The sequence below is a fragment of the Orbilia oligospora genome (genome assembly GCF_000225545.1).
Source record: "Orbilia oligospora ATCC 24927 unplaced genomic scaffold scaffold00075, whole genome shotgun sequence".
Lineage (NCBI taxonomy): Eukaryota > Fungi > Ascomycota > Orbiliomycetes > Orbiliales > Orbiliaceae > Orbilia > Orbilia oligospora.
Genome location: NW_011645632.1, coordinates 812,018 through 838,967, shown reverse-complemented (window position 1 = coordinate 838,967; position 26,950 = coordinate 812,018). Strand labels below are relative to the sequence as shown.

At 39.3% G+C, this 26,950-nt stretch overlaps 8 protein-coding genes across 8 annotated transcripts; 6 read left to right on the top strand and 2 right to left on the bottom strand.

Annotated features, from left to right (window-relative positions):
* Positions 1 to 6,168: 6,168 nt before the first annotated feature.
* AOL_s00075g243 (uncharacterized protein) lies at positions 6,169 to 7,867 on the bottom strand (the record flags this gene model as incomplete). Its single annotated transcript, XM_011122554.1, has 3 exons — positions 6,169 to 7,158; positions 7,216 to 7,755; positions 7,814 to 7,867. 3 exons carry the CDS (start codon positions 7,865 to 7,867, stop codon positions 6,169 to 6,171), a joined length of 1,584 nt encoding a protein of 527 aa, XP_011120856.1.
* Positions 7,868 to 8,226: 359 nt separating this feature from the next.
* Positions 8,227 to 9,073, top strand: AOL_s00075g242 (uncharacterized protein; the record flags this gene model as incomplete). The annotated part of the gene is made up of 4 exons (XM_011122553.1): positions 8,227 to 8,421; positions 8,474 to 8,534; positions 8,618 to 8,760; positions 8,822 to 9,073. 4 exons carry the CDS (start codon positions 8,227 to 8,229, stop codon positions 9,071 to 9,073), a joined length of 651 nt encoding a protein of 216 aa, XP_011120855.1.
* A 1,117-nt stretch (positions 9,074 to 10,190) lies between these two features.
* Positions 10,191 to 11,732, top strand: AOL_s00075g241 (uncharacterized protein; the record flags this gene model as incomplete). The annotated part of the gene is made up of 1 exon (XM_011122552.1): positions 10,191 to 11,732. The coding sequence occupies one exon, from the start codon at positions 10,191 to 10,193 to the stop codon at positions 11,730 to 11,732; it is 1,542 nt and encodes a 513-aa protein (XP_011120854.1).
* A 920-nt stretch (positions 11,733 to 12,652) lies between these two features.
* AOL_s00075g240 (uncharacterized protein) lies at positions 12,653 to 15,602 on the top strand (the record flags this gene model as incomplete). Its single annotated transcript, XM_011122551.1, has 13 exons — positions 12,653 to 13,438; positions 13,494 to 13,593; positions 13,651 to 13,689; positions 13,757 to 13,896; positions 13,995 to 14,047; positions 14,106 to 14,135; positions 14,195 to 14,250; positions 14,312 to 14,400; positions 14,468 to 14,609; positions 14,694 to 14,907; positions 14,969 to 15,186; positions 15,259 to 15,467; positions 15,576 to 15,602. The coding sequence occupies 13 exons, from the start codon at positions 12,653 to 12,655 to the stop codon at positions 15,600 to 15,602; spliced, it is 2,103 nt and encodes a 700-aa protein (XP_011120853.1).
* A 786-nt stretch (positions 15,603 to 16,388) lies between these two features.
* Positions 16,389 to 17,064, top strand: AOL_s00075g239 (uncharacterized protein; the record flags this gene model as incomplete). Its single annotated transcript, XM_011122550.1, has 3 exons — positions 16,389 to 16,494; positions 16,578 to 16,840; positions 16,921 to 17,064. The coding sequence occupies 3 exons, from the start codon at positions 16,389 to 16,391 to the stop codon at positions 17,062 to 17,064; spliced, it is 513 nt and encodes a 170-aa protein (XP_011120852.1).
* Positions 17,065 to 18,385: 1,321 nt separating this feature from the next.
* On the top strand, positions 18,386 to 24,023 carry AOL_s00075g238 (uncharacterized protein; the record flags this gene model as incomplete). Its single annotated transcript, XM_011122549.1, has 9 exons — positions 18,386 to 18,536; positions 18,615 to 18,938; positions 19,022 to 19,191; positions 19,291 to 19,689; positions 19,759 to 19,998; positions 20,057 to 20,444; positions 20,508 to 22,044; positions 22,107 to 23,352; positions 23,418 to 24,023. 9 exons carry the CDS (start codon positions 18,386 to 18,388, stop codon positions 24,021 to 24,023), a joined length of 5,061 nt encoding a protein of 1,686 aa, XP_011120851.1.
* Positions 24,024 to 24,430: 407 nt separating this feature from the next.
* AOL_s00075g237 (uncharacterized protein) lies at positions 24,431 to 25,219 on the top strand (the record flags this gene model as incomplete). Its single annotated transcript, XM_011122548.1, has 1 exon — positions 24,431 to 25,219. The coding sequence occupies one exon, from the start codon at positions 24,431 to 24,433 to the stop codon at positions 25,217 to 25,219; it is 789 nt and encodes a 262-aa protein (XP_011120850.1).
* Positions 25,220 to 25,279: 60 nt separating this feature from the next.
* Positions 25,280 to 26,314, bottom strand: AOL_s00075g236 (uncharacterized protein; the record flags this gene model as incomplete). Its single annotated transcript, XM_011122547.1, has 2 exons — positions 25,280 to 25,440; positions 25,510 to 26,314. 2 exons carry the CDS (start codon positions 26,312 to 26,314, stop codon positions 25,280 to 25,282), a joined length of 966 nt encoding a protein of 321 aa, XP_011120849.1.
* Between the last annotated feature and the right edge of the window lie 636 nt (positions 26,315 to 26,950).

The window sequence follows — 26,950 nt, the reverse complement described above, 5'->3', positions numbered from 1 at the left end:
AAAATTATAAATTTATTAAATTCTTAAAAATAGTTTTAGATGAAATTAATTTATTTAAGAAAAATAATATTTTATTATGTATAAGAGATTTTATTATCTTTTTTACATTACTATTTAAAAAATTTAATAAAAATATTATAGTTAATTATAATTTTAATAATATATTTTTTTTATTTTTTAATAAATTTGAAATAATATTGTTAATAAATAATGTAAATTTGTAAAATAGTATTTTTAAAATATATTCTTATAAAAAAAATTTTAGTTTTATTATTAGAAAATTATTTAATTTAAAATTAAAAATAAATGTTAAATTACTAAAGAAAGTAATCAAGTTTTCCAAACATTTTATTAAACTTAGTTAGATTGTTAATTTATAGTGGTTTTATATTATTAAGTCGTTTTTAGAGTTTGTTACATTCTTTTTCTATTTTTGCTTTTTTTGAATTTATGATGGAGATTTTGATAGTAGTTTCCTTAATATCTTAGTTGTATTTTTTTTATAAAAATTTTAATTATATTTGTAATTTTTCAAAAATTTTAAAAGAAGGGAAATTTTCTAATTAAAAAATTAGTAAAGTTTTTTTTCTCCATTATTAATAAAATCAATGTTTATTTATTTTATAAATATATTTAATATTATTAATAAATTATTAATGTTTATATTAAGTTTTTTTATATATTTATTATATATGTTTTTTTATAGTTTTTTTATAGATTAAACTTAAATATTTAATTTAATTGTTATAATTTTATTTTAAGATTTTAATAATTTATAAATTTTAATAGATTTTTTATTTTTTTTGATATTAATTTTATTTTATAATTTGAAATTAAGACTTACTTAATTTACTAATAATTTAATTTATATTATAATATGTTTAATTACTTTTTAATTTATAAATTATATTAAAGTTTTAAGAAAATTATAAAAGTTTTCTTAACTTTTATTATTTATATTTATATTTAATAAATTATAATTTCTTGATATATATTACTTCTTTTTAAAAATTAAATTAATTAAAGTATTATATTTATTTTAAAATTCCTTAACAAAGTTTCTTAAAACAATTTAATATTTTATTATATTTTTTAACTTTATATATTTAGATCTCTTAAAAAATAATATAGTATTTAAAATAAAAATATAAAATTATATAAATAAAAAATATAATATAATAATTAACTATAAAACTAAATATTATTTAAATAAATTATAAACTAAATTAATAAATTAATTAATAAAATCTAAAAGTAAATTCAAAAATTATTATTATTTAAAAGTTTATATATATATAAAAAATTTTTTTATAAAACTTTAAAATATAATAAATAATTAATTATAAATAGTATTGAAATCATAAACACTTATAAAGTTATAAATATTTATGATTATTTTAACTATTAATATTTAAATTTTAATATTAAATTATATATATATAATTAAATAATTTAATTATTAATATTTTTAATTATTTTAAAAAAATAAATATAAAATAAAAAACATATTCTTTTAAATAGAAAAATTTAAGAAATTATATAAAAAATAATTTTATAAATAAAATAAAAATAAGAAATAGAAGTATGTTTATTGCACCAAGCCCTATTTCCTAATTCAGTTAGTTAATATGGCTAAGCCGTGATAATATTAAAATTTGTTAAAATTTAATTTATTTGATATTAAATTGAACAATTTGATTAAAATCTATTCTAAAAGAATAAATTAAATTAAAATAAAAGTTTTTAATTATTTTTTATTATATAAAGAGTAAAATCAAATTTATTATATTATAGTTATTTTTTTTTTTTTTATTAAATTATTTTAATAGTTTTAGGATACTAAAAATTAATTATTATTTTGGTTTAAAAAATTTATAATAATTTTTTTAATTATTTTGAAAAAATAATTATTAACTTAAAGTTAAAAAAAATAGAATAGAAAGTAAATCTTGTAAATATTATTAATTAAATATTTATTAAACTTAAAAAGTATTATAATAATACTTATTATTTAAAAGGTTTTTTTTATAATTTAGGTTATATAATTAATCTAGTTATTAAATTAAATTTTTATATAAGTTTAAATTAAAATAAAAATAAATTCAATAGAATTTATAAAAATATTTATAAAAATAAGTTTCTTTATTTTTATAATAAACAATATACTAAATATAAAAAAAAGATATTTTAGAATTTCAAAATTTTATTTTTATTAATAAATCTATTGTTTTAAATCAACAATAATCTAATATCAATTCTAACAATCTTACGAATATTTTTAACATCAATTCATTTTTTGGTTTTTTTAATTCTTCTTTTAATACTCCCTCAAACTCAAAACACAATAAAACAAAACAATTTTTAGAAGAACCATCTATTAATATCAAAAATCCATTAAAAAATTAAAAATTACTAAAAAAAAAAATATTTAATTCTTGCAATAATAACTAAAAACATTTTAGTAGTATTTATTACATCAATAAATCCGAAAAGAATATTTAATAAAACTAAAGATATTATAACATATCAACAAAGTCAACTACAACTAGAAACTATACATCAAACTATAATTACTCAATTATAATAACAAAAACAAAAGAAATTTACTCCTAATCCTATTTCTAAAAAAAAAATCTTTAAAAAAAAAATATTAATAACAGAAATAACATTAAATAATATAACTACAATATCTAAAAATAAAAAAAAAATAATCATAAAAATAATAATTATAATTCAACAATTAAAATAAACAATAAAATTTTTTATAAAAATAAAAAGAAAAATATCTTTAAATTAAAAAAACATTCTACTACAATTACACAAAAAACAATAGTAAAAAAAAGATTTAAAATAAAAAATTAATTTTTATACTTAAAATATTAATTTAATACATTTTATAATACTTAAAACTCAAAATAAATTAACATATTAAATTACCATATAAATATTTCTATTTTTAATAAATTTATAAAATTTTACAGCAATTTTTTAAATAAACTCAAAAATTTTTAAAAAATTACGTAAAACAATTTATTATTATTTTTAAATCCACCAGAGCAATTTGGATTTAAAATTTTAAGTCCATAAGTCTATGCAGAGTGGTTTGACAAAACCATAAAACTGTTCTAAACCACTTCATCCTCACACTAGGTGATGGGGATAAAAAAAATAGAAAAAATAAAAAAAATAGAAAAAATAAAAAAAATAGAAAAAATAAAAAAATAAAAAAGATAAAAAAAATAAAAATAGAGATAAAAGTAGAAATAGGGATAATAAAAATGAAGTATATTAAATATGTTATTGTAATTATAAAAGACGAGTTTATTTAAGATGATGTTATTATATTAAATAATGTTTTTTTATATTTAATTTTTTTTTTTTTATAATTACATTTTCTTATAGTTTTTTAAAATTCAAAGTTATTATAATATAATAGAATGATATTGTTTTAAAATGTATATTGTTGGACATTATCGTGTAGAAAGTATAAGAAGGTTGAAAATTTGGTAATAATTTTTAATGGGGTATTTGATTTTGAAAACTGCGGTAAAACTAGGTGTGCGCGCAAACTAGGTGGAATACGTTATATTAACTTGAATAAATTTAAATTTTATAATAGTTAATTAAATTTTATTTAAAATTTTTAATTTAATTTCATTTTAATCCATTTTTTAATTAAGTTTTATAAATAAATTTAAAGTTGTTTTAGTTATAAATTAATTTTAAAAAAACTAATTTAAAACAATTAATATTTCTTTAATATATATTAAATATTTTAATTTTGTTTATTTAAAACTTAATGTTTATTACATTACAAAAAATTTATACCCAAATAGTAAAAAGATTTAAAAAATCTAGAAAAAAATATTCATCTTTTATAACTTTATTCAAACTTTTCTTTTAAAGATTATTTAACTTTAAATTAAATAATATTTCTTAAATTTTTAAAATTATATAACAAATACTATTCAAAAGATTGTTAAATATAAATATATATTTTTTTTATGCTAAATAAGTTTAACAAGAAAAAGTTAAATATTTCTTAAAAAAAAAAAAAAATTTTTTTTTAGAAAAAGATTTTTTAAAATATAAATTTATATATGTATACATTTACAGCAATCTAATATTAATTTTTAATAAATTATTATATTGCCAATTTTCTTTTCTTTAATTATTTCTTAAGTATTAATTAAATATCATTATAATATTTTTAATAATTTTTAAATTAAAAATCTGTTATTTTATATTAATATTAATAGTATAACTATTTATTGGGTTATTATTATTATTTAAAAAGCTTTAAAGAGACTAAAAATTGGTTCTATAGATTTTAGTTATATTTTAAAATCTTTAAATAAATAATATAAGTATATAAGATTTATTTTGAAAAATTTTAGATTAATATAGAATTAAAATAAATTAATATATTATATATTTTTAATTTTAAAATAATTATTAATTATTTTATTAAATTAATATTATATTATTGTTAATAATATTAATTAAATAAAAACTAAATGTATATAAAATTTTTATAAATAAATATTATATTATTAATATATTAATAAAAAATATAAAAAAAGATTAATTTTAAAAAATACTTTATTTTAATAAATTAAAAATATTAATAATATTAAAATAGTAAAAATATAAATTTATAAAAAAATTATACAAATTCAAAAAATATTAATATAAATATATAGAAAGTTAATGGCCTTTTTCTTCTTACTTTTAATTTTGAACTTAATATTTTAAATAAATAGCCTTTTTTTTTAAATAATTTAATAATTTTATAATTTTGTATATATTTTTTTCATAATAATATCTGTAATTAGAATTGTAAAAATATCTAACTATTGATTTAATATTTATTTTATTTTTTAGTAGTATTTTACTATCTGGAATAATTTTATATAGGATTTCTGTAGATGTAAATAAAATATGTATATTAGATAAAACATATTTATAGGATATAGATAGTTGTGTAAAATATAAATAATTTTATAAAATGAAAATGGTTATATAAAATAGAAATAACTGTGTAGGATGGAAATGGTTGCATAAAATGAAAATGGCTATATAGGATAATAACCCCTGCGTAGAATAGTAACCCCTGCATAAGATAATAACCCCTGCGTAAGATGCAAGCCTTTTATAGGATGAAACATGTTTTATCCGAAAAGTAGATTTTTATTTTACCCATCTTGTCCATCTTGCTATCGGATGGGCAAAATAGAGCGCGATGGAATTATATTTTTTTCCTGATGAACAATTTAATTATAACTATTCTATCTATTATTTAATAAAGATGGTATGATTTTATTGGAAAACTTTTTAGATAAGACAAAAATTACACAGAAGAGCAATAAAAATCCAAAAAAAACTGACATATAAAATGAGAAAACCTAAAAATTTAAAAGATAATAAATTATAAAATTCCAGAGATAAATAATAAATCTTAGATATTACACTAAAATGGATAAATAAGAACAACAAACTCACAACATTATTCTTTTTATAAAAAGAAGAAATATAAAAAAAATAAGAAAAAACTTTTAAAACAAAAACAAAAAACAAAATAAAATAATAATAAAAAGTATTTTCTATATTTTATTTTATTTTTTAGTTTACTATCTATTTTAATATTTACTTATAAAAATAAAATAAAATGCGAAAATCATGTATTAGAATAGTTTCTTTAAACCACCATAACCAAAAGGTTGCATACGTGTATGATAAATAATAATAATAATAATGAATTCTTTAATTAATTCTCTACCCATACACATAGTTAGTGGATTGCAATCTTATAGTTCCCGCCCAGCTATTGTAACAGAATCACTGTTTTTGTCATTATAGCCCGGCGGTTTTGTACTTCTACAATATATATATATTATCATATGAAAATTAAACAATATTTGATATTATTTTTATAGTAATTATAAAATAGGAGGTTAAACGTTTTATTATTCTTTCTTTTATTAAGAATCTACTAACCTACATATCTTCTATATAAATAAACGCTCTTTTATATTCTAACGAGTAACGAGTAGAATCATAGATATGCCGGTATATCCCCCCACAATAATCCCACATATATTACTTAATTTACTACGATAATACGGCGTAGCAAAAAGGGAAAATAATAGTAGCCATCACATTTTCAATTTATATATCAAATATTCTACTATAGGTGTCATCGTACGCAAGATATACATCAATAAGATTGATTCGATGGCCCCTCCAGCTCTCCAATTCCTTTCTGGCCCGCTGGATTAAAGACCTTCTTTCCTGGTCTCCTTCTGGCGTTGCAAGTGGGTGATCTAGAATGTTTTGGCTTTGTGTAGTGTTTCTTGCAACAGTCTGCAAATCGATGTCTAGGAAATCGTGGGAGTTCTCGTCTGCTAACACCTGTCTCCAGAGATGATCTTTTGGACCCAATTTATTGCCTTCTGTGTCTCCTTGAACCCGATTCGAGTTTCTGACTTCGCCATTCCCACCCCCTTCTCTTGAATCCACTCCTGGTAGGTCTGTATTTATGGGCAAGTCGGTTCTGTTTAACGACCCGTGCAAACTGGACTTTAACTCGGCGAGCCTCAGCTGCATACCCGAGTTTTCCCTTTGGGCATTGGACAGCCTCTTCTCTATATCCCGGTATCTTGCTTCCATATCCCTCTCGGAGGCTCGCAATTCCTGATTCGACTGTTTAAGCTGATCTACTGTTGACTTCATTACATCGAGTTTTTGGTTTAGCTCGATTATTGTTTGCCCCTGTGAACGAGACTTTTCTTCCCAGGCCGAGTTTTTGGCGCTATCCGACGTAACGGATTCCGTGAGCCTACTTAATTTATTGCTGAGGTCATCCGTATTTCTCGTTGCTGTTTCAAGTTCTACCTTCATTGACTCTACAAGCGTCTCTAGGCGGTCACGCTCTAACCTCAGGGTATCTGTTGATGCAACGGAAGCTTCAAGTTCTGCCCTAGACTTCGATAGCTCAACCGACATGCTCTCTATCCGTTCTTCTTGCTTTACTGTTTCGTCAGATCCCGGGGAGCTTAATGTAGAATTCCGTCGCATGTCGATGATGGTCTTATCTTTTTGCGCTATCTGCGATTGGAGGTGAGCTATTTGACGGCTCAACGACGCTACTTCCATCTTCTTCAATATGTTAGAAATGTGTGAATATATATGTGGAGATGTGAGTATTTGGCGTACGAGAGCGTTCACTTCCCCAGCTCCTTCGAGTAATGTAGCTTGCTCCACCCCACTCTTTTCTTTGAGAAGTTGCAATTCCTCTGATACAGACGCTAGATCCTCAAGCGCCTTGTCCCTATCAACAATTGCTTTGCTGCATTCTTGTGCTCGTACTTGGAGGGTTTTCACCTCGTCAAGTAATTGTTGATTATCGGTTCGTAGCTCATCGATTACAGAAGCTTGTTTTCGGTATATCTCGGGGAGCGTTTCGAGTAAAGCCTCGTTGGTGGTGGTGCTATGGGATTCCGGTTGTCCATTGTCCGCACGGAGCTCATTCAATTGCTCAGTATCTTTGTCCTTAATAGCGTCTTCGCCGTCTCCAATAGCTTGTATCTGGTCCGTATTTGTGAGCCCTTGTTGCTTTACATCATTCCCACCACTTTCTGTAGTAGTAATATCATGGTGCGATGCTTCTAAGAGAGGGCTGTTGTTAGATGGAGGCTCTTTGGCGCTGCCGGATGCCTTCTTGTTTGGCTGTTTCTTCCGCTTGAGCTCTTCAAACTGTCGTGACTTTAGTAGGCATTATTGCAAACACAAGACTCCTCTAAAGAATGCATACACGTTTCTTAGCTGCCGCAAGCTTCTCGGCCTTTTCGTTTTCGGTGTCGACCATCCTCTAAAGTTGTCATCAATTTGCTTGTTCCTTGTTTAGGTGTATCCTGGGTTAGTGGGACAACAGATAGCAACTCACTTAAGTACCTATACAGAAAGGTTTTTTTCTTCCTCTATTTTCTCTTCACACTTCTGTTTTTCTAGTGGCGTCTTGGGCGGGTATGGGCTACAGATCCTCCGTACGGTTTGTTTGTAGCTTGCGGGATCAAGGTAAATGAATGTTGAGTTGTGACTAGTTAAATTTTCGAATCGAGGCATATGTGGCAAGGAGCAGCATAGTAGCAAAATACCCTTCATTCATTTTATAATACATCGCCAATATCACAGGAGAAATAGAGCTATGAACTGAGAATCGACAACATGCAGAACCAAATGCAATTCCATGGCCAACAATCTCACAACAATGGAAACCCGGCTCTTCTGAACCTCCTCCCAAATTCAGGTCATCAAACGGATCTCAACCATCTCTGGACACAGCTACAGGAGCTCTCACAGCTGCTCTCCATCAACAGAGAAAGTGCTGCCAAACTTGTTCAAAAAGCTGATGAGGCAAAGGTGAGTTTGCTGGCAGTTTTACGTGGGGTGGACTTCGCTGATCGCAGGTAAGGTGAGGGCGACCCCGGAAGAAGGAAGCACGCATCTACGGGATGCTCAACAAGAGAGCAAAGGTATCAAAAAAAAAAAACCAAGAAAACCGGCGTTGACGACTAAACAGAGCCGTGATAATGGCTAATAAATACCTGCCTTCAAGATGACGTCCAATCCCAAAACCGTATACTCAGAAAGGAAAATGCCACCCTTCTAGCGGAAAACGAGGATTTGTCAAGTCTAGTAAACGATTACGAGTCGGTGCTGGAAAAGGTTTTAGAAGGCTTGAGGATCTTTATTGTCCGTGTACCTGATCTGTGTTTCAAGAAGCCTGGCAACCTCAATAGATATTAACAAGTGGTGATAGCACGAACAATCGATATCCACAATCAACATCCATCAAAGCTATGCGAGCCAACTTGCAATAGAGAGACAGGTAAATGCAGACCTTCGTCAGGAAGCTGCAGAATTCCAAGCACGCCTTGCGAAACTAGGGGCTTTTCTTCGGATGGCTCATGAGAATGAGAGTTCCCTGGGTCCCGATGTTGTTATTGAGGAATTAAAGGCCGAGAATATGGCTTTGCGCGATGCTTTGGGTGTGAAGCTAAAGGAGATGTAATATCCATATCTCGGGATGTAGGTACCTACTTACCCAGGTATCAAGTATGTGTGTGCGGAGTACCTGCACTATGAATGCCCATACGTGCTGAACATTGGTCTGTTTCGAACCAGTTTCACGGAGGGAGGAATTACGAACCAATTAAATCTTGTAATCAACCGCTTCAGACTGACCCCCTTGCTCCTGGATTCCCTCAAAGGCCAATGAAAATGCAGAATTAATCGACATGGTGGATTCAGCATGGGTATAATTACCTTTTTAGGCTTAGAAGCAGAATGAAAATTAAACCTTCACATACTCGAAGTAGTAGGATACTAAAATAGATTCTATCTATCCCCTTTCCTTCCGACCTAGTCTGGCACTAGGAAAGAAGAAAAAGGGTTTTCCCTTTGACCCAGGTTCTGTTGTTCTATCCCTTATTTCTTCCTACCTCGAAACACCAACCCTTCCCTCTTATTAACCCGACTCTTCTCTTCCTTTCCACTTCACACCCCTTCAGTCCTCTGTGGTGGGTTACCTATTTTACTTGTAACGGCTGTGGTTCTCTTTGATATCTATCTCTTCTGCTCTTTAAAATCTTTCAGCTGAATTACTTACTGCCCATTACTCATTATTTTCTTCTTGCATAACTACCAGGTCGATACTTTTTTTTTTCCCTCTCATTTCGAAGCAGTGCCGCAATCACAATAACAGACCGACTATCCACAGCGTGGAATCAAAACATCAGATCTTGTCCTATCGTTCTCTTTCGGTTTAAAATATTGAAATCTATATTTTTATTTATTTATTTATTTTCACTTTTACATCCCTATATATACTTATACACACACACACACGCACGCACGCACACCCGTTTTTCATTTCTATTATTATCGGATGCTTAGATCATACCCCCTTCACTCGATCTGATTATACACACTTAATTTTATTGTAACTTGATTTCGCCTGTGGCGGAATCCTAAATCCATATCTTATATCCTCCAGCCTCCCGCGAAGCTTTCATCCCGCACAGGCCGTCTCATAAACTACTACATACCTTCCCGTACGCTCTTTTAGCGACAACAATCTCATTGCAGGACTAACGATGCTGAGCATCGACGCTGGACGACCCGCAACAATGTCTTATTCTTTCCAACAACACCAAATTCCCGGCAACATGCTTGCCAACGGTTTCGGTGCCAGTCGGGGCAAGCCGGATGCCGTGAATAAAATACCTATACCGAAACTTCCTACGATATCGGCTTCGTTGTACGATGATCCGAATGCCCTGTATCCCCCAACCCCAACTGCACGCTCGTCAGGCCGAGCGCAACTGCTTGCTGGTCTTCGTACGGCCCCGAAAACGCCAATTGGTTCCGAATATCCTAGTATCGGGCATTTTGATGGAGAGTTCCAAGGCGAATTACAATCCGGAGCTGGAAATTTGAATTTTTTGATGAACCGAAACGAACGAGCATTTGGAAACGATCCCCCAAGGCATCAATTAGCGCACTCAGGGCACTTGCATGCCTCGAGGCCTTCTCTTCCTCAGGACCATTTCAACAACATCCAATTCAGTAACTTCGGAGGTCTTCCGACCCCTCCGACTTCCTCTCATTATGTTTACCAGGGAGACCAAGATTATGAAGCTCAGGCGTATGCGGACCTTTTAGCCCGGAACATATCGCTTGCACAGCAGCAACAGCAGCATTTTATCCAGCAGCTCAGGTTAGCACAACAGACTCAACAGTTACAGCAAATCCATCAACAAATGCAGCCTCTTCCGATACAGTCCGCGATGTCACAAGTCCTTGGAACCCCCCCAATAAGCCCAGCTATATACACTCCTACGGCCTCCAACCTATCCCAAGGCCACTCAATCTACAACCCCAATGTTCAAACAAACGTCCAGGGCTTTACTTCGCAACAGAACCGACATAAACAGGGTGGGTTCTCCGCTCTGGCTCAATCAGAGCAAACAGCCTTGACATCCATGACCTCTCAACTTCGGATCTCGCCTTCACCACCTCTGGGGAGACCCACAACCCGGACCCCCCCCTCGAGGTCAACCCCGTCTCCGACGAAAGAATTCAACGCGCCGGAGAGGGTTATGGCGAAGAAAACACCGAGCCCGCCACCCGCGTCCGCATCAACGTTCCGTCGCGGCCACAAAAAGTGCATATCCCTTTCTGGCTGCAGTAATATGAACCCGACGTTGGACGGAGGACCCAAAACCTCCATCCCAAGGCTATCAGGGGTTCCATCGACCCCTTTGAATTCAACTTTTGGCGGCCGGGGTGATCACCCGATCCGACAACCCCGTGGTCCTCCTGCACTTGAAGAGGTTATTGCGAAACCCACCGCAAAGTATGAGGGCAGCAAGAACTTCTCTTCGCGTCAAAGGCGAAGGGCCCTCACGAAACTAGTAAATGCGGGACTTGAACGTCGAGTAACCAAACAAGTTGGGCCAGCTTCCTCCATGATGCCTGTCTCCGAGCATGACTCCTCTGATCGACCCGGGGAAAGTGGCTCAATGGACCACACGACGCGAAAGGATACGCCCCTTGATATTGTTTCGATCTCTCGTCCAGAGGGTAGACGTACCCCAAGAAGAATGGGCCTAGCTGCTCCCCATTTCGCTGCCCACAGCGCGGAGAAGAGACGGAGCGCTATTTTTTAATCTCGTTGGTTCGCTTTGGCGGCGATTGACTATTAAAGCAATGTCTATTCGGCAGAGGCTAATGGACGATGTGTGCACATGTAGGAGGTTAATATGCGTTGCTACGAAACACCTTGAAGCCTTTTCTTCCTTTTCTTACTTTTCTGTTCTATTTCCTTTACTCCCACTTCCTAATTTGGGTACTGTCGCCACAGCTGCTGAAACATTTGTATTTTCAAATTATGTTGTTCTGACCTTGTATTTTATCATGGCGATGCTTTTGTTCCCAACTGGGCTTGGAAACGCTACTTGACGGCTCTTTATCATACTTGAACCACAGTGGCTGCTTGATGTTGAAATTCCGCTCATAGAAGGGTGCATATATTAATCGACGAATAATCCTTGATTTAACACAATCCGTGGGGCGTGCTAATATTCCAACGTGCCCACACTTTTCCGTTGACCGAGAGTCATCCCGAATCGCTTATGCAGAAACGCAGGACTTGACTGTGTCTGACGTCAGGGCGTGGGTCTGTTAATTAACGTTAACGACACCATCCCGATTGTTGCTCCGATCACCTAGCTCTAGCAAATCATAATTATAATTACAATGAGCGGCTACCACGTATCAGATGCGAAGGCAAGTCTTAGGGCCCGTATAAAACAAAGATAGTTGGGCACATATATTTGGTTATCCTAGCCTTGAGGCCTGACACCAGCATACCAGCATCTAATATTACGAGGAGATACAATAAGGTATGCCGGCCCTTTTCCCATAGGAACTTACGTATGCTTGCGCTTGCCGGCCTGCCTCCTTCAACAGCTGACTCGCCGCTAACAGGGCAGTCTTTGTTTGTGTATGCATCGAGGACAGAATTCAGACAGAATCACTTGAACCTTTCGCACCCAAAGGCGAAAGTGCCACTCTCGAAGACATACCAATGAATGCCATTCGAACCTCGCCGAGAGTTGAGCGAGAAAGTAGCCACGGACCTAAGACTACCCCTCGTGTTCACTTCGGCGCAAATGATACACTAAAGAATAGCGCATCTCCGGAAAGACCGAGGAATGCTGCGAGGAGCAACCCTTGTGGCTATGATGGGGGACAAACGCAAGCTGACGATATGAGTTCGGGGGCGGGAGTGTCACTTATACAGGGCCTCACGCCATTGTTGGCGGCTGATAACCCCTATATTAAACGGGAGGAATTCGATGAAGAAGCAGCTCCTATAGATTCCGAAATCGAGGCTCTCGAACCCCAGGCTCAAGTTATTGTTCGAGAGTTATCGAAGAGGATCCCCGGACTACCGAATAACTTCGTAGATTCAACCTCTGAACAAAATTCCACTATGAGCCTAAATAACCAACATTCGCCCGACCTGAGCCAGCCCACGATGCACAAGCCGGGCGTCCTTGCCACCCTGTTGAGACTCTCACAGAATTCTGGTCCTCGACCTTCAAATTCTACCCTCCCGAGTGCTCTGCAAACTCCCAAAGCAGAGTCCGGAGCCGCAACTCCCTCGACGTGGTACAAAAGCAGTCATGATAATACCGCGGCCATTCTTGCCGGGGCCAGCTTACAACTAGGCGGCGCATATGCAGGCTCTGGTGGACCCGACAAGGTGCCTATACGTCATAAGCGACCTCGGACGAGCAGGGCACATAGTGGAGGACTGACCAATGTCTTGGGCCGCTTTTCAAAGGAAGAAAATGAAGACGAGATAAAAGTATTAGCCCTAAGTCTTCCCATTATCCTTCTGTATCCTAATCTCAGGCTTGTAGCTTCGGTATCACCTTGCACACGTATTACATAAGCAAAAATACCTGCTCCAGCTCTGCAAGGCGCTTATGCTATATGGGGCTCCAACCCACCGCCTTGAAGGTATGGTATGAGTTTTTGTTTTGAAATTTCCGGTATCAAACTAATATTTTCTTCTAGAGTATCTCAAAATGTCCGCACGAGTTCTTGATGTAGAGGGTAAGAAAACACCACTGAGGCGGTTTCATCGGAATAATTTTTCTCATGGGCTTTAATCAACTGCTAGGGCAATTCCTATATCTCCCAGGATGCATGATCATCTCATTTGATGATTCTTCAACCCACACCAGCAACATGCAGCTCGTTCGGGTCACACCAGCCCTAAACCTGGGGAAACTTCAGGACGTCCATCTGGTTTACAAACAAGTATGTTAAATGATGTTTTCTGATTTCGATACGGCTTCTAGCTTGCGCTATTTTATGGATACTTTGACTGCCGTTGAATTTAACTGAATGTTGCTTAGGTTATTCATGATGTGATAGGAGTCGAAGAAGGCATGGTCCAACTTCAGAAGCTGTAGGTATATATCCGGCGTACGTTTTATCTGGGTAGTTGGAATAACTTGTCTTCTTAGGTTTGATCAAGGTCCTCGATTTGCTGTCTGGTATGTCAAATTTCTCTATTCATAGTGATTATGCGCTGACTGGTATATTAAATGTGAAGGCTTCAGGTTTTGGTTTACGGGGCGGCGAGTGCTTCGGTAGGGCCTCTTTTTTCGGGTAGATGCCCACAAGTTCAAGTAATGGATTCCAGAGTACCCCTCAACTAACCCTTTCTCAGCGCGATTGATTGATTTACCGATTTGCTTCCTTTTGGGAACTATCCTCGGTGTTTTAGCCCTGGTCATAGCTCCTAGATCTACGCTTTACGTACGTAAGGTGTCGATATTGCCCCGTTCAGTGGAAGAGTGTGCCTGCTAACCACCTTGCCGATTAGTCCAACGTTTTTGAAATCGTAGCGTGTGTAGTAATATGCTTCCTTGCCCGCGCGTTCGGCTCCATCGAGGGAGGTTCGATTTTCTGCTTTGCTGGCATATCCCAAGCTTCTATTGCGTTAATTTTGCCAGGCTATATTGTTTGTGAGTTTATATTGGGGCCATCCCTAACGGCCTACGGCAGTTATATTCGATGCTTAAATGTCTAACCTAGCGGGCTGAGGGTAGTATGCGGTGCCTTGGAGCTGCAGTCGAAGAATCTTGTCGCTGGGTCAGTGCGGATGTTTTATGCAATCATCTATTCCTTGCTTCTTGGGTTTGGGATCACGATTGGGACGGCGCTTTATGGAGCAGTTGATTCAAAAGCGACATCAAGTAAATCTTGCTCGAATGTCATGTCAGACTACTACAAGTTCTTGTTCGTCCTCGTCTTTACACTTTGGTAAGACTTCGCCGTTTGTGATAGATTGTTGGTGTGGAGGCTCATGTGTACCCGGATACAGTCTAAACGTCCTCAACCAGTGCAAATGGAAGCAGCTCCCCATGAGTCTATGCATCAGCATATCAGGATTTGCTGTAAATTTTTTTGCCACCAGAAGATTTCCTACAAATGTTCAGATAGCCAATGCACTCGGGGCATTCACAATCGGGGTGATTGGTAATCTGTATTCACGGTTGTCACATCAGATTGCGTTTACATCAATTGTCCCAGCAATTTTCAGTGAGTCTCTATATCTCCATTGAGCGGTTATAGTTGAATTTGTAATATACCTGTGCTGATAGTGCCCCACAGTTCAAGTGCCGTCGGGGCTTGCTGCACAGGGCGGATTAATATCAGGGTTAGATTCTGCAGACTCTCTCACCAACAAGACAGTGAATACGAGCCCTGAAGCCCTCCAGAGTCAATTTAACATCACAATAGCAAATGTTGCGCTGGGAATGATCCAAGTTGGGATTGGGATAAGCGTTGGTTTGTTTTTTGCGGCAATCGCTGTCTATCCGGTAAGTCCTTACCCACCTTTTCAGCAGAAGGAACGAAAGGGCCGAAAACAAAGCAAAATAAATAAATACAACCAAGGAAGGAAATAGAACAGAAAATGTGACTAATAGGTGGTATGGGCCGAGCCAGTTCGGTAAACGTAGGTCAGGGCTGTTTACTTTTTAAAGAGTATTTTAGAGTATTGGCAGGTGGGAAACAGAGGGACTTGCTGGGTTTACCCAAGGGGTTTAATGTTCAGGGCAAATTGCTGTGGGAAATAAGGAAGCCACCGCCTAGAAAGAAAAGAGGGGAGAAGCAAAAGAGAAATTATAAACTATTCAAAAGAGCAAAGGAAGAGAGCCAAAAAATAAAAAAAAGGTGAAAAAATAAAAAGGGTTTAGATAGCAATATTCTGATAGGGATAACGCTCCGATAGGCAATTAACTATTGATATTGATTATGTCCAACGTCATCCTGTTTTGTTTTGTGAATTAATTAAAATCAGCTTGCGGTGGTGGGTTTATTTTCCTGCCATCAATTTTGGGTCAAATTATTTTATTTTGGGGTGGCGCTAAAGAGCATGCAAGTAGGTACATATTACCGAAATGCCTGTAATTGGAGTGGAGGAGCGAAAAAACAAACAAAACAACAACAAAGTGTTTTGGTGCCTCGCGTCAGGTAAAGCCGTCAGTTGGGCTCAGTCGTTGTTGATACGACAGGGAAAATCGTCCGAGTACAAATAGTCGGCCCCTCCCACCCCGCTTCCAACGCTTGTTTTCTCTTCCAGTTTTATTTCTCCTCTCATAGCAACGAAACACTAGAAAGACACATCCACATCCACATCTACATTTACACACCCTCGAAAAGGTTCACAGGACTTGTCCCTTCTCGCACCACCAAAGTATCTACTTTTACCCTAATTTCCAAGTAATAACACCATCACAATGCCACCAAAGAAGGCTACCGGCACAGCCACAGCCACCGCAACTGCAACAACCACCACCACTACCAAAAAAACCTCTACACCAGCCGACCACCCATCCTATAAGGGTATGTCCACACACACACACACACACACACACAATCACCCCCTATATTTCCTGAGGAATAATATTAACGATTCGTGCAAACAGATATGATCAAGGATGCTATCCTTCAACTCAAAGAGCGAAACGGAAGCAGCCGCCAAGCCCTCAAGAAGTATGTTCTGAGCAACAACAAGGGCATCAAAGAATCGAATTTCGATACGCAGTTCAACGCCGCTATCAAACGTGGTGTTGCTGCTGGTGATTTTATTCAACCAAAGGGCCCTTCAGGCCCCGTTAAACTTCAGAAGAAGGATGCTGCCAAGTCCACAACAAAGGCAGCTAAGGCCACTGGAGAAAAACCAGCCAAGGTATGAGTTCATTCGGCTTAAAAGAAAAACACTCTTCGAAAATGCCACGAAAGAAAGGAAATTAATTCGTTCTTGTGTAGAAGCCAACTGTAAAGAAAGTATCAGCAGCAAAGAAAGCTGCCGCTGCCAAATCTGCCGCAAAGCCAAAGGCCGCAGCCAAGCCTAAAACCGCGGCCGCTAATTCGAAGAAGCCAAGAAAGACAACCGTGAGTTCAGCAAAATAATTTGATCTTTCGAACCATGGCTAACGTGCCATAGGCTGCTGCGTCAACAACAGAAAAACCGACAACTGCTTTGGCTAAGACAAAGGCCGGAAGGGTATCTAAGACATCGAAGCCTGCTGCCCCTGCTAAGAAGGCCCCCGCACCTAAAAAGGCCGCACCTAAAAAGAAGGCGGCCGAAGCAGCTGCCCCAGCTGCAGAATAACCGTGTTACCATCTTGCAATTAGCCACGTGGAGAGATGGATAACATACATGGGCGAGAGCGCGCCGTAAGAACGCGTGTTCTTTATTATCGCTCGTGAACGCCGCCTCTTCTAATAGCGCATATAGCGTATATTCTTTTACATGAAACTGTTCATTTGGGTCGGGACTTCTTGCGTTGACTTTTTTCCTTCCTTTTCCCTTTTATTCCTTTCCCTTTCTGTTCTTCATGATATCTTCTGTTTGCGATTGTCTATTTTCCGCACTCTTATACTGTTTTGTAACAGCTTCAGATTCAATCGGGAGGAGTTAGGTTGGATGGGTTTGTTTGTTCCACCCCATATTCTGGGCGTTGTATCTTAGCCTTGACTCGTTTTGATGTCAAATAGACGATAATGACCTCACAAAGTGTGATCATATGTTTCGTTCCATCCACAACCAACATGAGATTCAAGGCGAACGCTATTTTAGCACATGTATAGTTTGGAGCCACCGTATATACCAAGGAGGGCTAGCATGGCTGAAATGTGTCCGTGCACCGTAGTTGATAATGGCATGTATCAAAGTGCATTTGACATCCCTATTGGCTGATGGTCTGTGACAAGAGTATTTAAATATCAAAAAAAAAAAAAGCGAATGTCAACATTTCCGAGTCGCCATCCGTCGGTTGCATGAGGGAAACCTAGCTCAAGTATGTATGTACTTACATACACTAGCACTTATGCATGTCTGTAGGTTGATCTGGTTTCAGGGATTTTAAGTGCTTCTGGAGGAGCATGGGTGCAGGGGTACATGGGTAGCCCAGAAAATCAGAAAAGGGGCGTGTTACCCCGTACCAGATTCCATACCCCTTTCCCAACACCATATGGTCCACATCTTTTGTACTTATGTAAAACGCTACAGCGCGCTGGCGAGCAATCACTAAACTCTCAACGGACGCCGCAAGCCCCTGAGCAGTTTCCCTATCAGTCCTCCCTTGTCATGTATGGGTCTCTTAATCCAATTCGAACATTTGTACAGTCGCGACTTAGCGTCCAGCATTCTAACCAAAAACACCACTTAAGTACTTAGTTGGACCTGGAGATGCCAACATCACCACCGCATTCTCCAGCGCCATCGGGCATGAATCGACCCTCAACCCGAAGCGCAAGTAGGTTAAGCATGAATAGCACTACAAGACAGCTCGCATCAGGAGGTTTGAACGGGGCCGGCCGTGCCCCGTCGCGAGCATCAGGCGAGGACGATGACAGCATCCGGACAGCCGTCCGCGTTGGTAAGATATCATCCTCGATGTCCCCGGTTTGCATGATTTATATTCGGTTAAGGCTAACCAGGCGACCATGAATTCTAGCTGTGAGGATCAGACCGCCTTTGAAACCCACCGATCCCGGATATGATCTCATTCCGCAGCGGTTCCAGCGGTCCATGGCCCAGACTATGAATGATACTTCGCTTACGATAGACAGCCCGCAAGGTCGTAAAGTGTTTATTTTCGATAGGATCTTCGGGCCTGATGTGCAACAGGATGGTGTTTGGGATTATCTGCAGGACAGCATCAATGCCTTTGTGCAGGGCTACAACGTATCCATTTTGGCTTATGGGCAGAGTGGTGCCGGGAAATCGTATACGATGGGAACGTCTGACCCAAATGAGCGCACATCACAAGATTCCTCCGGTAAAGCGTCTCTGCCTCTACAATCGAAGGTCACTATCACTAACGGTCGCTGTTCCTTTCTTCCTTCTTATTTATTTAAATAGGTGTGATTCCGAGAGCTGCCTTCGCTCTTTTTGAGAAACTATCCCCTATCAGCAAAAGTACGACTACAGGAATCAAAGCACCATCGCGGTATTCTACGCCCCTGCCAACCTTTCAGAAGCAGACTACGCCCCAGGATAGGCCTTGGTCGATGAAGGCTACATACGTTGAGGTTAGTACCTGCGCGATTGGATAACTATGGACTTTTTTTTCTTTTCTTTTCCATATTTTATATTTATACCCGGTAAACTAACGGTAAAACGATTGCAAGATATACAACGAGCAACTTAGGGACCTTCTGCTGCCGGATGGAACAAATACGGGAGAAAGACGGCAAGTCAATATACGCGAGGACACCAAAGGCCGTATTTTGTTGACCGGCCTTCAAGAGATGCCTATTGAGAGTGTCGATGATCTTCTGGCTGCATTGAATTTCGGATCTTCTATTCGGCAAACTGATTCTACAGCAATAAATGCGAAATCATCACGCTCACATGCAGTATTCTCCATAAATCTTGTACAGAGGAAGCCGAGGTCGACATTGGGCCGCGATGCTAAGGAAAAGAGATATTCTGCTCCCGCGGATATTCTGGCTTCTGGTTCCGATGGGTTTATTACCGTTGATAGCAAGCTACACTTTGTTGATCTAGCAGGGAGCGAAAGGTTGAAGGTTGGTTTGCCCGAGTGTTGTTTGCCCTGGATTATCGGCATCCTGAAATGCTAATACTATTACATGAAGAACACCGGTGCCCTTGGGGACAGAGCAAAGGAAGGCATATCGATTAATGCTGGGTTAGCTAGTTTGGGAAAAGTGATTTCACAGTTATCCTCAAGACAGCCAGGGTCACATGTCTCCTACCGAGATTCTAAACTCACCCGCCTCCTTCAAGATTCACTAGGTGGTAATGCCTTCACATATATGGTTGCTTGTGTCAACCCTGCTGAGTTCCATCTCAGTGAAACCTTAAACACTGTACAGGTATGTTGCGTTTTCGGGAAAGTTGTCATTTTAGTTGGTGCCCTAACGACGTCAATAGTATGCTCAACGCGCCCGTGCCATACAAAGCAAACCGCAAATTCAGGAAGTTACTGCGGATGGCGACATGCGGGCCCTCGTAGAAAGACTGCGCGCTGAGATTGCCTTTCTCAGAGATCAAGTTCGAAATTCTGAAGGCTCAAATACTCGTTCAAACCGACACTCTGTTGATCGATCAACGGAAAAGGAAGTAGAGCTGCAGAATCAGCTGCTGGATGCACAGGAGAACCTTTCTGCCCTTAGCCAACGGCACGCGAAGCTTATCTCCGAAATCACAAAGGCGAGGGACACCGAATCAAGCGAAACACTGAATCGCCATTCGGATGTTGCAGAGGATAGGATAGCTCGCTCAAATTCGTTTGCTGAAGCAGTCGAACAAGTCGTCCTGGGTAAGTCTGATGCCCTATTGGGAACAGTAATTCGGGTGGGTCGCTACTAACATAATGCATTAGAGTATGAGAAAACCATCCAAAGTCTCGAAACATCACTTTCGAGCACAAGGTCGAACCTTTCCGCCACGGAAAGCTCCCTTCTCGAGAAAGAATCCCGCTTAGTCTACCTTGAAACAATAAATTCACAACTTCAAAACAGGGTCCAGAAACTTACAGACCGGGAGTCTAGTACGGAGACGTATCTGGCCGATCTAGAGGGCAGGCTGAATGGTCATACTTTTGGCGAAGAGCGAAGTTCTGCTGCGATTTCGGAATTGCGTAAAGAATTGACCAGAGTCCGTGAAAATGAAGCAAGTTGTGAAGACTATATTTCAACACTCGAGGAGAGGCTCGCAGAGGCCGACCAAAGTATGGAAATCATGCAGAGGGAACTGGAGCGCCTTGAACATGTAGTCGAGAGGCAAAGAAGCCTGGGAAAACTAGATAATCTTCTTCACGAGCTGGATACCCTTACTCACGCCCCGGGACAACCAGAAACAGCACCCGGTGTTACACAGGCTGACCAGAATCATACACCGCAGATCCCAGAAGGCGACCTGGATTTGGAAGAGGGCCATGGGCTGTCTAGCACCCCACTCTTGGTGGCCCCACACGTTGTTACTGGTTCTCCTACTGAAGACGGTGCCGGCCCGGATACCCTACAGATAGATGCAACATCCGGCGGTCATGACGCTATAGGCCAGGATGGAGGAGATAATTTGAAATTACGGTTTAAACTAGAACGAACAGCCAAAGAACTAGGCCACTTCAAAGAAATGTATCACTCGACGATGACTGACTACACGGATATGACTGCTAGGTACGAGCGCGCGTTGCGGGACCTGCATGAGCTCCAAGACCAACTTGATGAACACCGGCACGGCAGAAACAGTCTGATGCTCTCAAATTCAGATGAAATACCACCCCCGTCTCCCGAGTCGGTTTCAACGTCGTTCGTCTCAACCCCGTTGGTTCAACAGATTAGTTCGAATGTGTCCCACTATGGGCACAGTCAGTCGCAATCTCAGATACCCAACCAACAATCGACCATAAAGCCACAAACTACGGACCAATCACAGCCATACCCACCGTCTGTCTCGAATACCGATTTAGAAACCCGGCAATTACACTGTGATGAACATACAGACCTCGGGGCTGAATTTAGTGAGCTTGAGGCGCGGTATCTGGGCCTTCAAGAGGAACACAGGGCAGTTCTTGATCTCGTTGACGATCTCAAAGCCACAATTTCCAAATCGCGTCTAGATGGCGTAACATCGCCAACAGGAGCTCAAATACTTCGCCGAAAATCGAGCCAGAATCTTGTGGCAGTCGACAGAGCGAATAGAGCATTTAAAAGCCTACGGTCGATAGCGCTCCAGTACCTAACGGAAAACGAAGATGCGAGAGAAGTGTTCGATCTCAATATAAACGCTGCGCTACATGAGTTACAGTCTAGATCTGAAAGGATCCAGGAATTAGAGCATGAAGTGGTCGGCTTAAGAAAAGATATTGAGACCAAAACTGCAATGATTAATGGCCTAGCCCGTGAAAGATCAAGGTTAGACGATAATACCCAAACTATGCAGGTTTTAGGTACTGACCCATTCGCAATCATTTTAGCATAACAAGCTCCCCGATGGATATCTCAGTTGTCTCATCTCTCCAAAGCCGTTTAGCGGAGAGTGAGGCCGAACTTGAAAAAGCACATTTGAGACTGAAGATGCAACAAGAAGAATTTGAACAACAAATCATTAGTCTGAAGACTGACTTGGAAGAAGCACAACTGTCACAAACCGTGCAATCGAGACCCCCTATTGCGAATCATTTGGAGGAAAATTCTAAAGATGGAGACACCTCGGCCGATGTGATTTCTTCGAGCGTGTTAGAACTAGAAGAGCTGTTAAAGACGGCTGAGGACGGGCATAACTCTTCTTTTCTGGAAACGCTAGAACAACTGATACTTATTGTGGATGGCCTCATTAGTATAGGCCCCGGTTCCCACGATCGAGACAGGCACCTGTTATTATCCGCACTTTCGCAGATTAAACTTAGATTGGAGATAAGTTGCGGTTATGCCCGTTCAGAGGACCAGCGGCTTGCCGACCAGAAGAATCCTTCCGTTTTGCAGCGGTCTGATATCGATATTTTGCTCGGACTTTTGGCTCTGCCTATCGAACAAGAGCGAACAGAATCGTCTACAGTGATCAATCACCCCGATAGCGTGGGGGGTTTTGATTTGGTTGCATCGAAGACTAAAACCATTATGCAACGCCTTGAGCAGTCTCAAATAGAAATCAAGAGCCTTCAGGCGACTATTGAGTCAAAAGAAAAGGAGACTTTCCAGCTCAGACAAACACTTCAGACTTTGGAGGAGCAATTAGAAGCTAGTCGAGTCCGACTTGGAACAGAAGCTGCACATTTAAAAGATGCTCGGATCAACAATAACGACTTGAAAGACGAGGTTGCCGCTCTTGAGGACCTGAATTTGAAAACCAAAGCCGAACTGGACGAGCTCATTTCCCGGAACCGGCAGCTTGGTGAGGAGGCTACATCATATAGTAAAGACCTCGAGGCGCAGAGGCTTCTGGTGGCAGAGTTGCAAGAGCTACACACTATGTCACAGAAGGAGCTAAATGACTTGATCAAAAAGGAAGCAACCCACGCCGGTGTTATAGATCAACTGGAACAACAGCTAGCGAGCACCTATGATCAGCATCAGGATTCCAGGAAACGGCTTTTGGAGGCGGAGGAGGAACTTCGCGCCTTACAATCAGATCGCGTCAGCATTCTGGCCAGCCATGAGGCAACGGCACAAACAAATTCGCATCATATAGACAGTCTAATGAACGAACTCAATACCCTTCAGGTTGGTTGTAAAAAGTATATTCTTTATCAACGCTAGGTTTAACTAACTTTAAAATTTCTCCGTAGCTGAAACTAGCAGATGCGCAGCTTGAATTGACGTCTCTACCCCCTGGTACTGTTAATCGCACGCAGCGATCAAACTCCGTATCATCCACAAACCTAAGGAAGAGCGCATCGACTGCTTCTTTGCCTTCTCCGCCACCCGTGATCCCGCTACCACCTTTACCACCAAATCAAGCGTCTAACGCTGGGGTTCCAACCGCCACAAGCTCAACACAAATGCCTCCATCGACACCAACGATTTCCCGTCGGCCCAGCAAGGACTATGTCGTGACCCATCTCGAAGATCAAGAAGCTAGAATAAAAACGTTGGAAAAGCAACTACAAGCTGAAAAGGCATTGACAGCGACCCTAGAGGAGGCTCTCACTGATTGCGAAAAGACAATGAAAAAGCTTACCACGGACAAAGAGTCATATCAGCGAAAGGCTAATCAGGCTCAACAAGAACTTGATAGAACTCGAAATGAATCACAATCCAGTAGATATTCCATGCAGGCAATGGAGGACGAAAGACTCGCGAGGCTGAAGGCAGAAAAGGCGCGACAGCAACTAGAAGAGCGTATGCACGAGCTATCCAAGCAAAAGAAGAGTCGCAATTTCGCATGCTTCTAGCCTGGTTAACGACATTATTTCCATTATTGCGTCAAAGTGTCTCTCTCGTTAGACCGTTGCTTCTTGGGGTTTCCTTTGGCCCTTCATTTCCTTCTATATTTCATCATCAATATTTCTTGCCCCTTTCCCACCCTCGTTCTACTCGGTTTATCGTTGCGATTTCAGTTAGAATACCCTTGTAGTTTAGGCTGTAAAATACCAGATCCTGGCAATTATGATTAATCATTTGACTTCGGTTTTCCTTGTTACTTATCTATTTCTTCCTTTTTCCCCTTTGTAGTTTTGTGACTGAATGGAAATGTAGTATGTGTATCTGACACAACGGCCTACCGAAGCAATTTCGTACTAGACAACAGCTGGCCATCGTCGACCCCCAGGCCAAGTCATTGCTCATCCAAAATATATCTATGAACTGGGTTGGTGGAACTCGCACGCGACGCCGAGGCGGGCAACCGCAGCCAGCCACACAACAAAAGGAGTATTTTGCTCGTCTTCGGTCAGATCAATGGGCAAAAAGTACCTTCCGAAAGAGAATATGCCGAAAACCCGAACACGCACATCTACCTTTAGCTCACTGCTCTAGTCAACCGGCCAATTTCCCAACCAGCAACACTTCGATCCAACAATCTCCCCTCGAGCCTTCACCTCAGACGACAAAGCCCAAGAGCCAGAGGCGTAGTGCAAAGCGATACAACCAAACTGATATAGTATCTCGCAGCAAGTCATTTGTGCGAAAATACAGCAGCCCCACCGCTGAGCCCTTTGCTCCAACTCCAGAATCCCCTTCTCGAAACCCTCAGAGATTGTTTCGGAAAAGGGAGCCAGGTTTCAGAGGCTTAGATAGCGCCGTTGATATTCAAACTAAACAGACACAAGACCTTGGCATTACCGACCTCTGTAAAGAAGCTAGGCCGACAAAAACCTGCAACCAGGACAAGGAGTGCGATAGAAGGACTGAAAATACCGCCTTTGCAGGTAGGGAACAGGAGCGTACCTCAAGTAGAGAGCTTACGCAGCAACATCGCTTCATATCCTCCCACGGTGAATCATCAAGCTTTGCAGAATATGTGAGCCCAAGGGCTACACTGAATTTGAATTGGAAAGCATACATATTATTTCCATATCGAAATCCGGCCGACAAATCTAGGGTTGGAGCAAGGGGAAAGGAAATGCAAGGAGCTATTTTTGTTCTATGATAACTTCATGCCGACTAGGAAAGGCCATAGGCTAGGGCCCTGCCACAACTGCTTCACCAATCAGTTTTTATCCTCTGGATAATGCGTCGTCTTTGAGCCTCCCTTGAGCGCCTCAAAATACTGTTTGACATCTTCTTGACAAACGACGCGCTTTTCTTGAGCAAATGGCTGGAGAAACTCTTTCACCTTGTCTTTAAGCATATTATAGGCCATGACTCCTTCTATATACGGATACTCGGTTTAGCAAAGCAATGCACTAAGGTATTTTCAGTGAGAATGGTGGAACCAACCAATTGCACGTATACGGTCGATACTGCTAAGTGCCTTTTCGCCGGCATCTAGGAGGCTGTTGTGGCCTGTGGATTCGCCGGCATCGGAATCTAAAGGGGGCTCATGGGTTGCTTCCTCCTCTAGAAGGCACTTGTGGTTTTTGAGTTTTTCGAGACAAGACACACATTGACAAAGGTGGTCTCGAAAATCTGAGCGCAGGAAAAGTGAAACCTTCTTGTTGGCCAGGTCTAGATGCTTATTCTGTGGGAGTTTACAAAGTTTGGTAGAGGTAGCTTCAACGCTTGCCTCTGGGGCTGCTATTGAAGGTCCACCGACACGAATAGCAGGTTCGGAATCGGTCTCGGCAGTGTCACCCTCAGAACTAATTGCACTGGCTTTGCGTTTCCTAGAAACCGTAGCGTCGCTACTTTGGCCTGGACATGCAACTGCAACTTCCCTGCAAACAACCGGTTCTAGGAAACCAGGTGTTCCAGCATATTGCAAAAGCCAGGGATTGGCTGAAATGCACCCCCAGCAGATGAAATACTCGAAAGAACCTTCATCCGGGAAGCCCTGAATGTCACCAGAATCATCTTCACTAGAGTCGGCAGAGCCATCCAAAGATAATCCGAGAATACATCGATCATGGAACCAGTCTTCTCCACAGCAATCGCCAAGGAGACACTGGTACATGGTTCCAAATTCGCTTTCGGCCTCGTAACGTTCGCTTTGGCAAAATAGGTTCTGGAAGTTCTGGTTATACGAGTTCCCTTGTGCTGGCTGGTCCTCGTGTGTTTTCCGAAGGTTACAGCAAGACCCTGGCATACGTGTAGTACCGCAATCACATTCAAAATTCCTCTTCGAGAAAAGTTCAACTAAGTCGCCATGAGACCCATGACAGGAAATCGAACAACTATAACAAATTCCTGCAGGCGATGACCCGTTCGAAGTGCATTTCATGCAAGCGAAGATGAGCTGACGCAAAGGCCCGAGTGGCTTAGTACATGTGTCAAATGACTATAGTTATGGGATATGGCTCATAGGTCAGCTTCTATCTCAATGAGATGCGAACTGTGAGAGTGCAAATAGAAAGCAGCGGGAAGGGTCCGAACGTAGGGAAGAATCTCCCGAGCTTCGATTTCGAGCTGACGTTGGGCATCGATATAGTCTTGTGCGGTCTGGGAAATGCCAGCTCCCTCGGGCGAGTTTTCTGTTTCCGGTTCCATTATTTCCATTCCAATTCCTTTCTACCCGCAAAGCGGCGGTCGTCGGCTGTGACGATGGTGATGTGGTGTGAGGTACTTGGTTCTTATTGACCTATGGCAGGTGCGAGCTCAAGCATGCGTCCGCATAGAGTTCGTGCTGCTGAGTCAGCAGCACCACAGGATGGGCTGATCAACTGAAAGTGCGACAATTCCCGAAGCTCGGTGGTTTACCGCATTCCCCGAGCATCATCCAGAA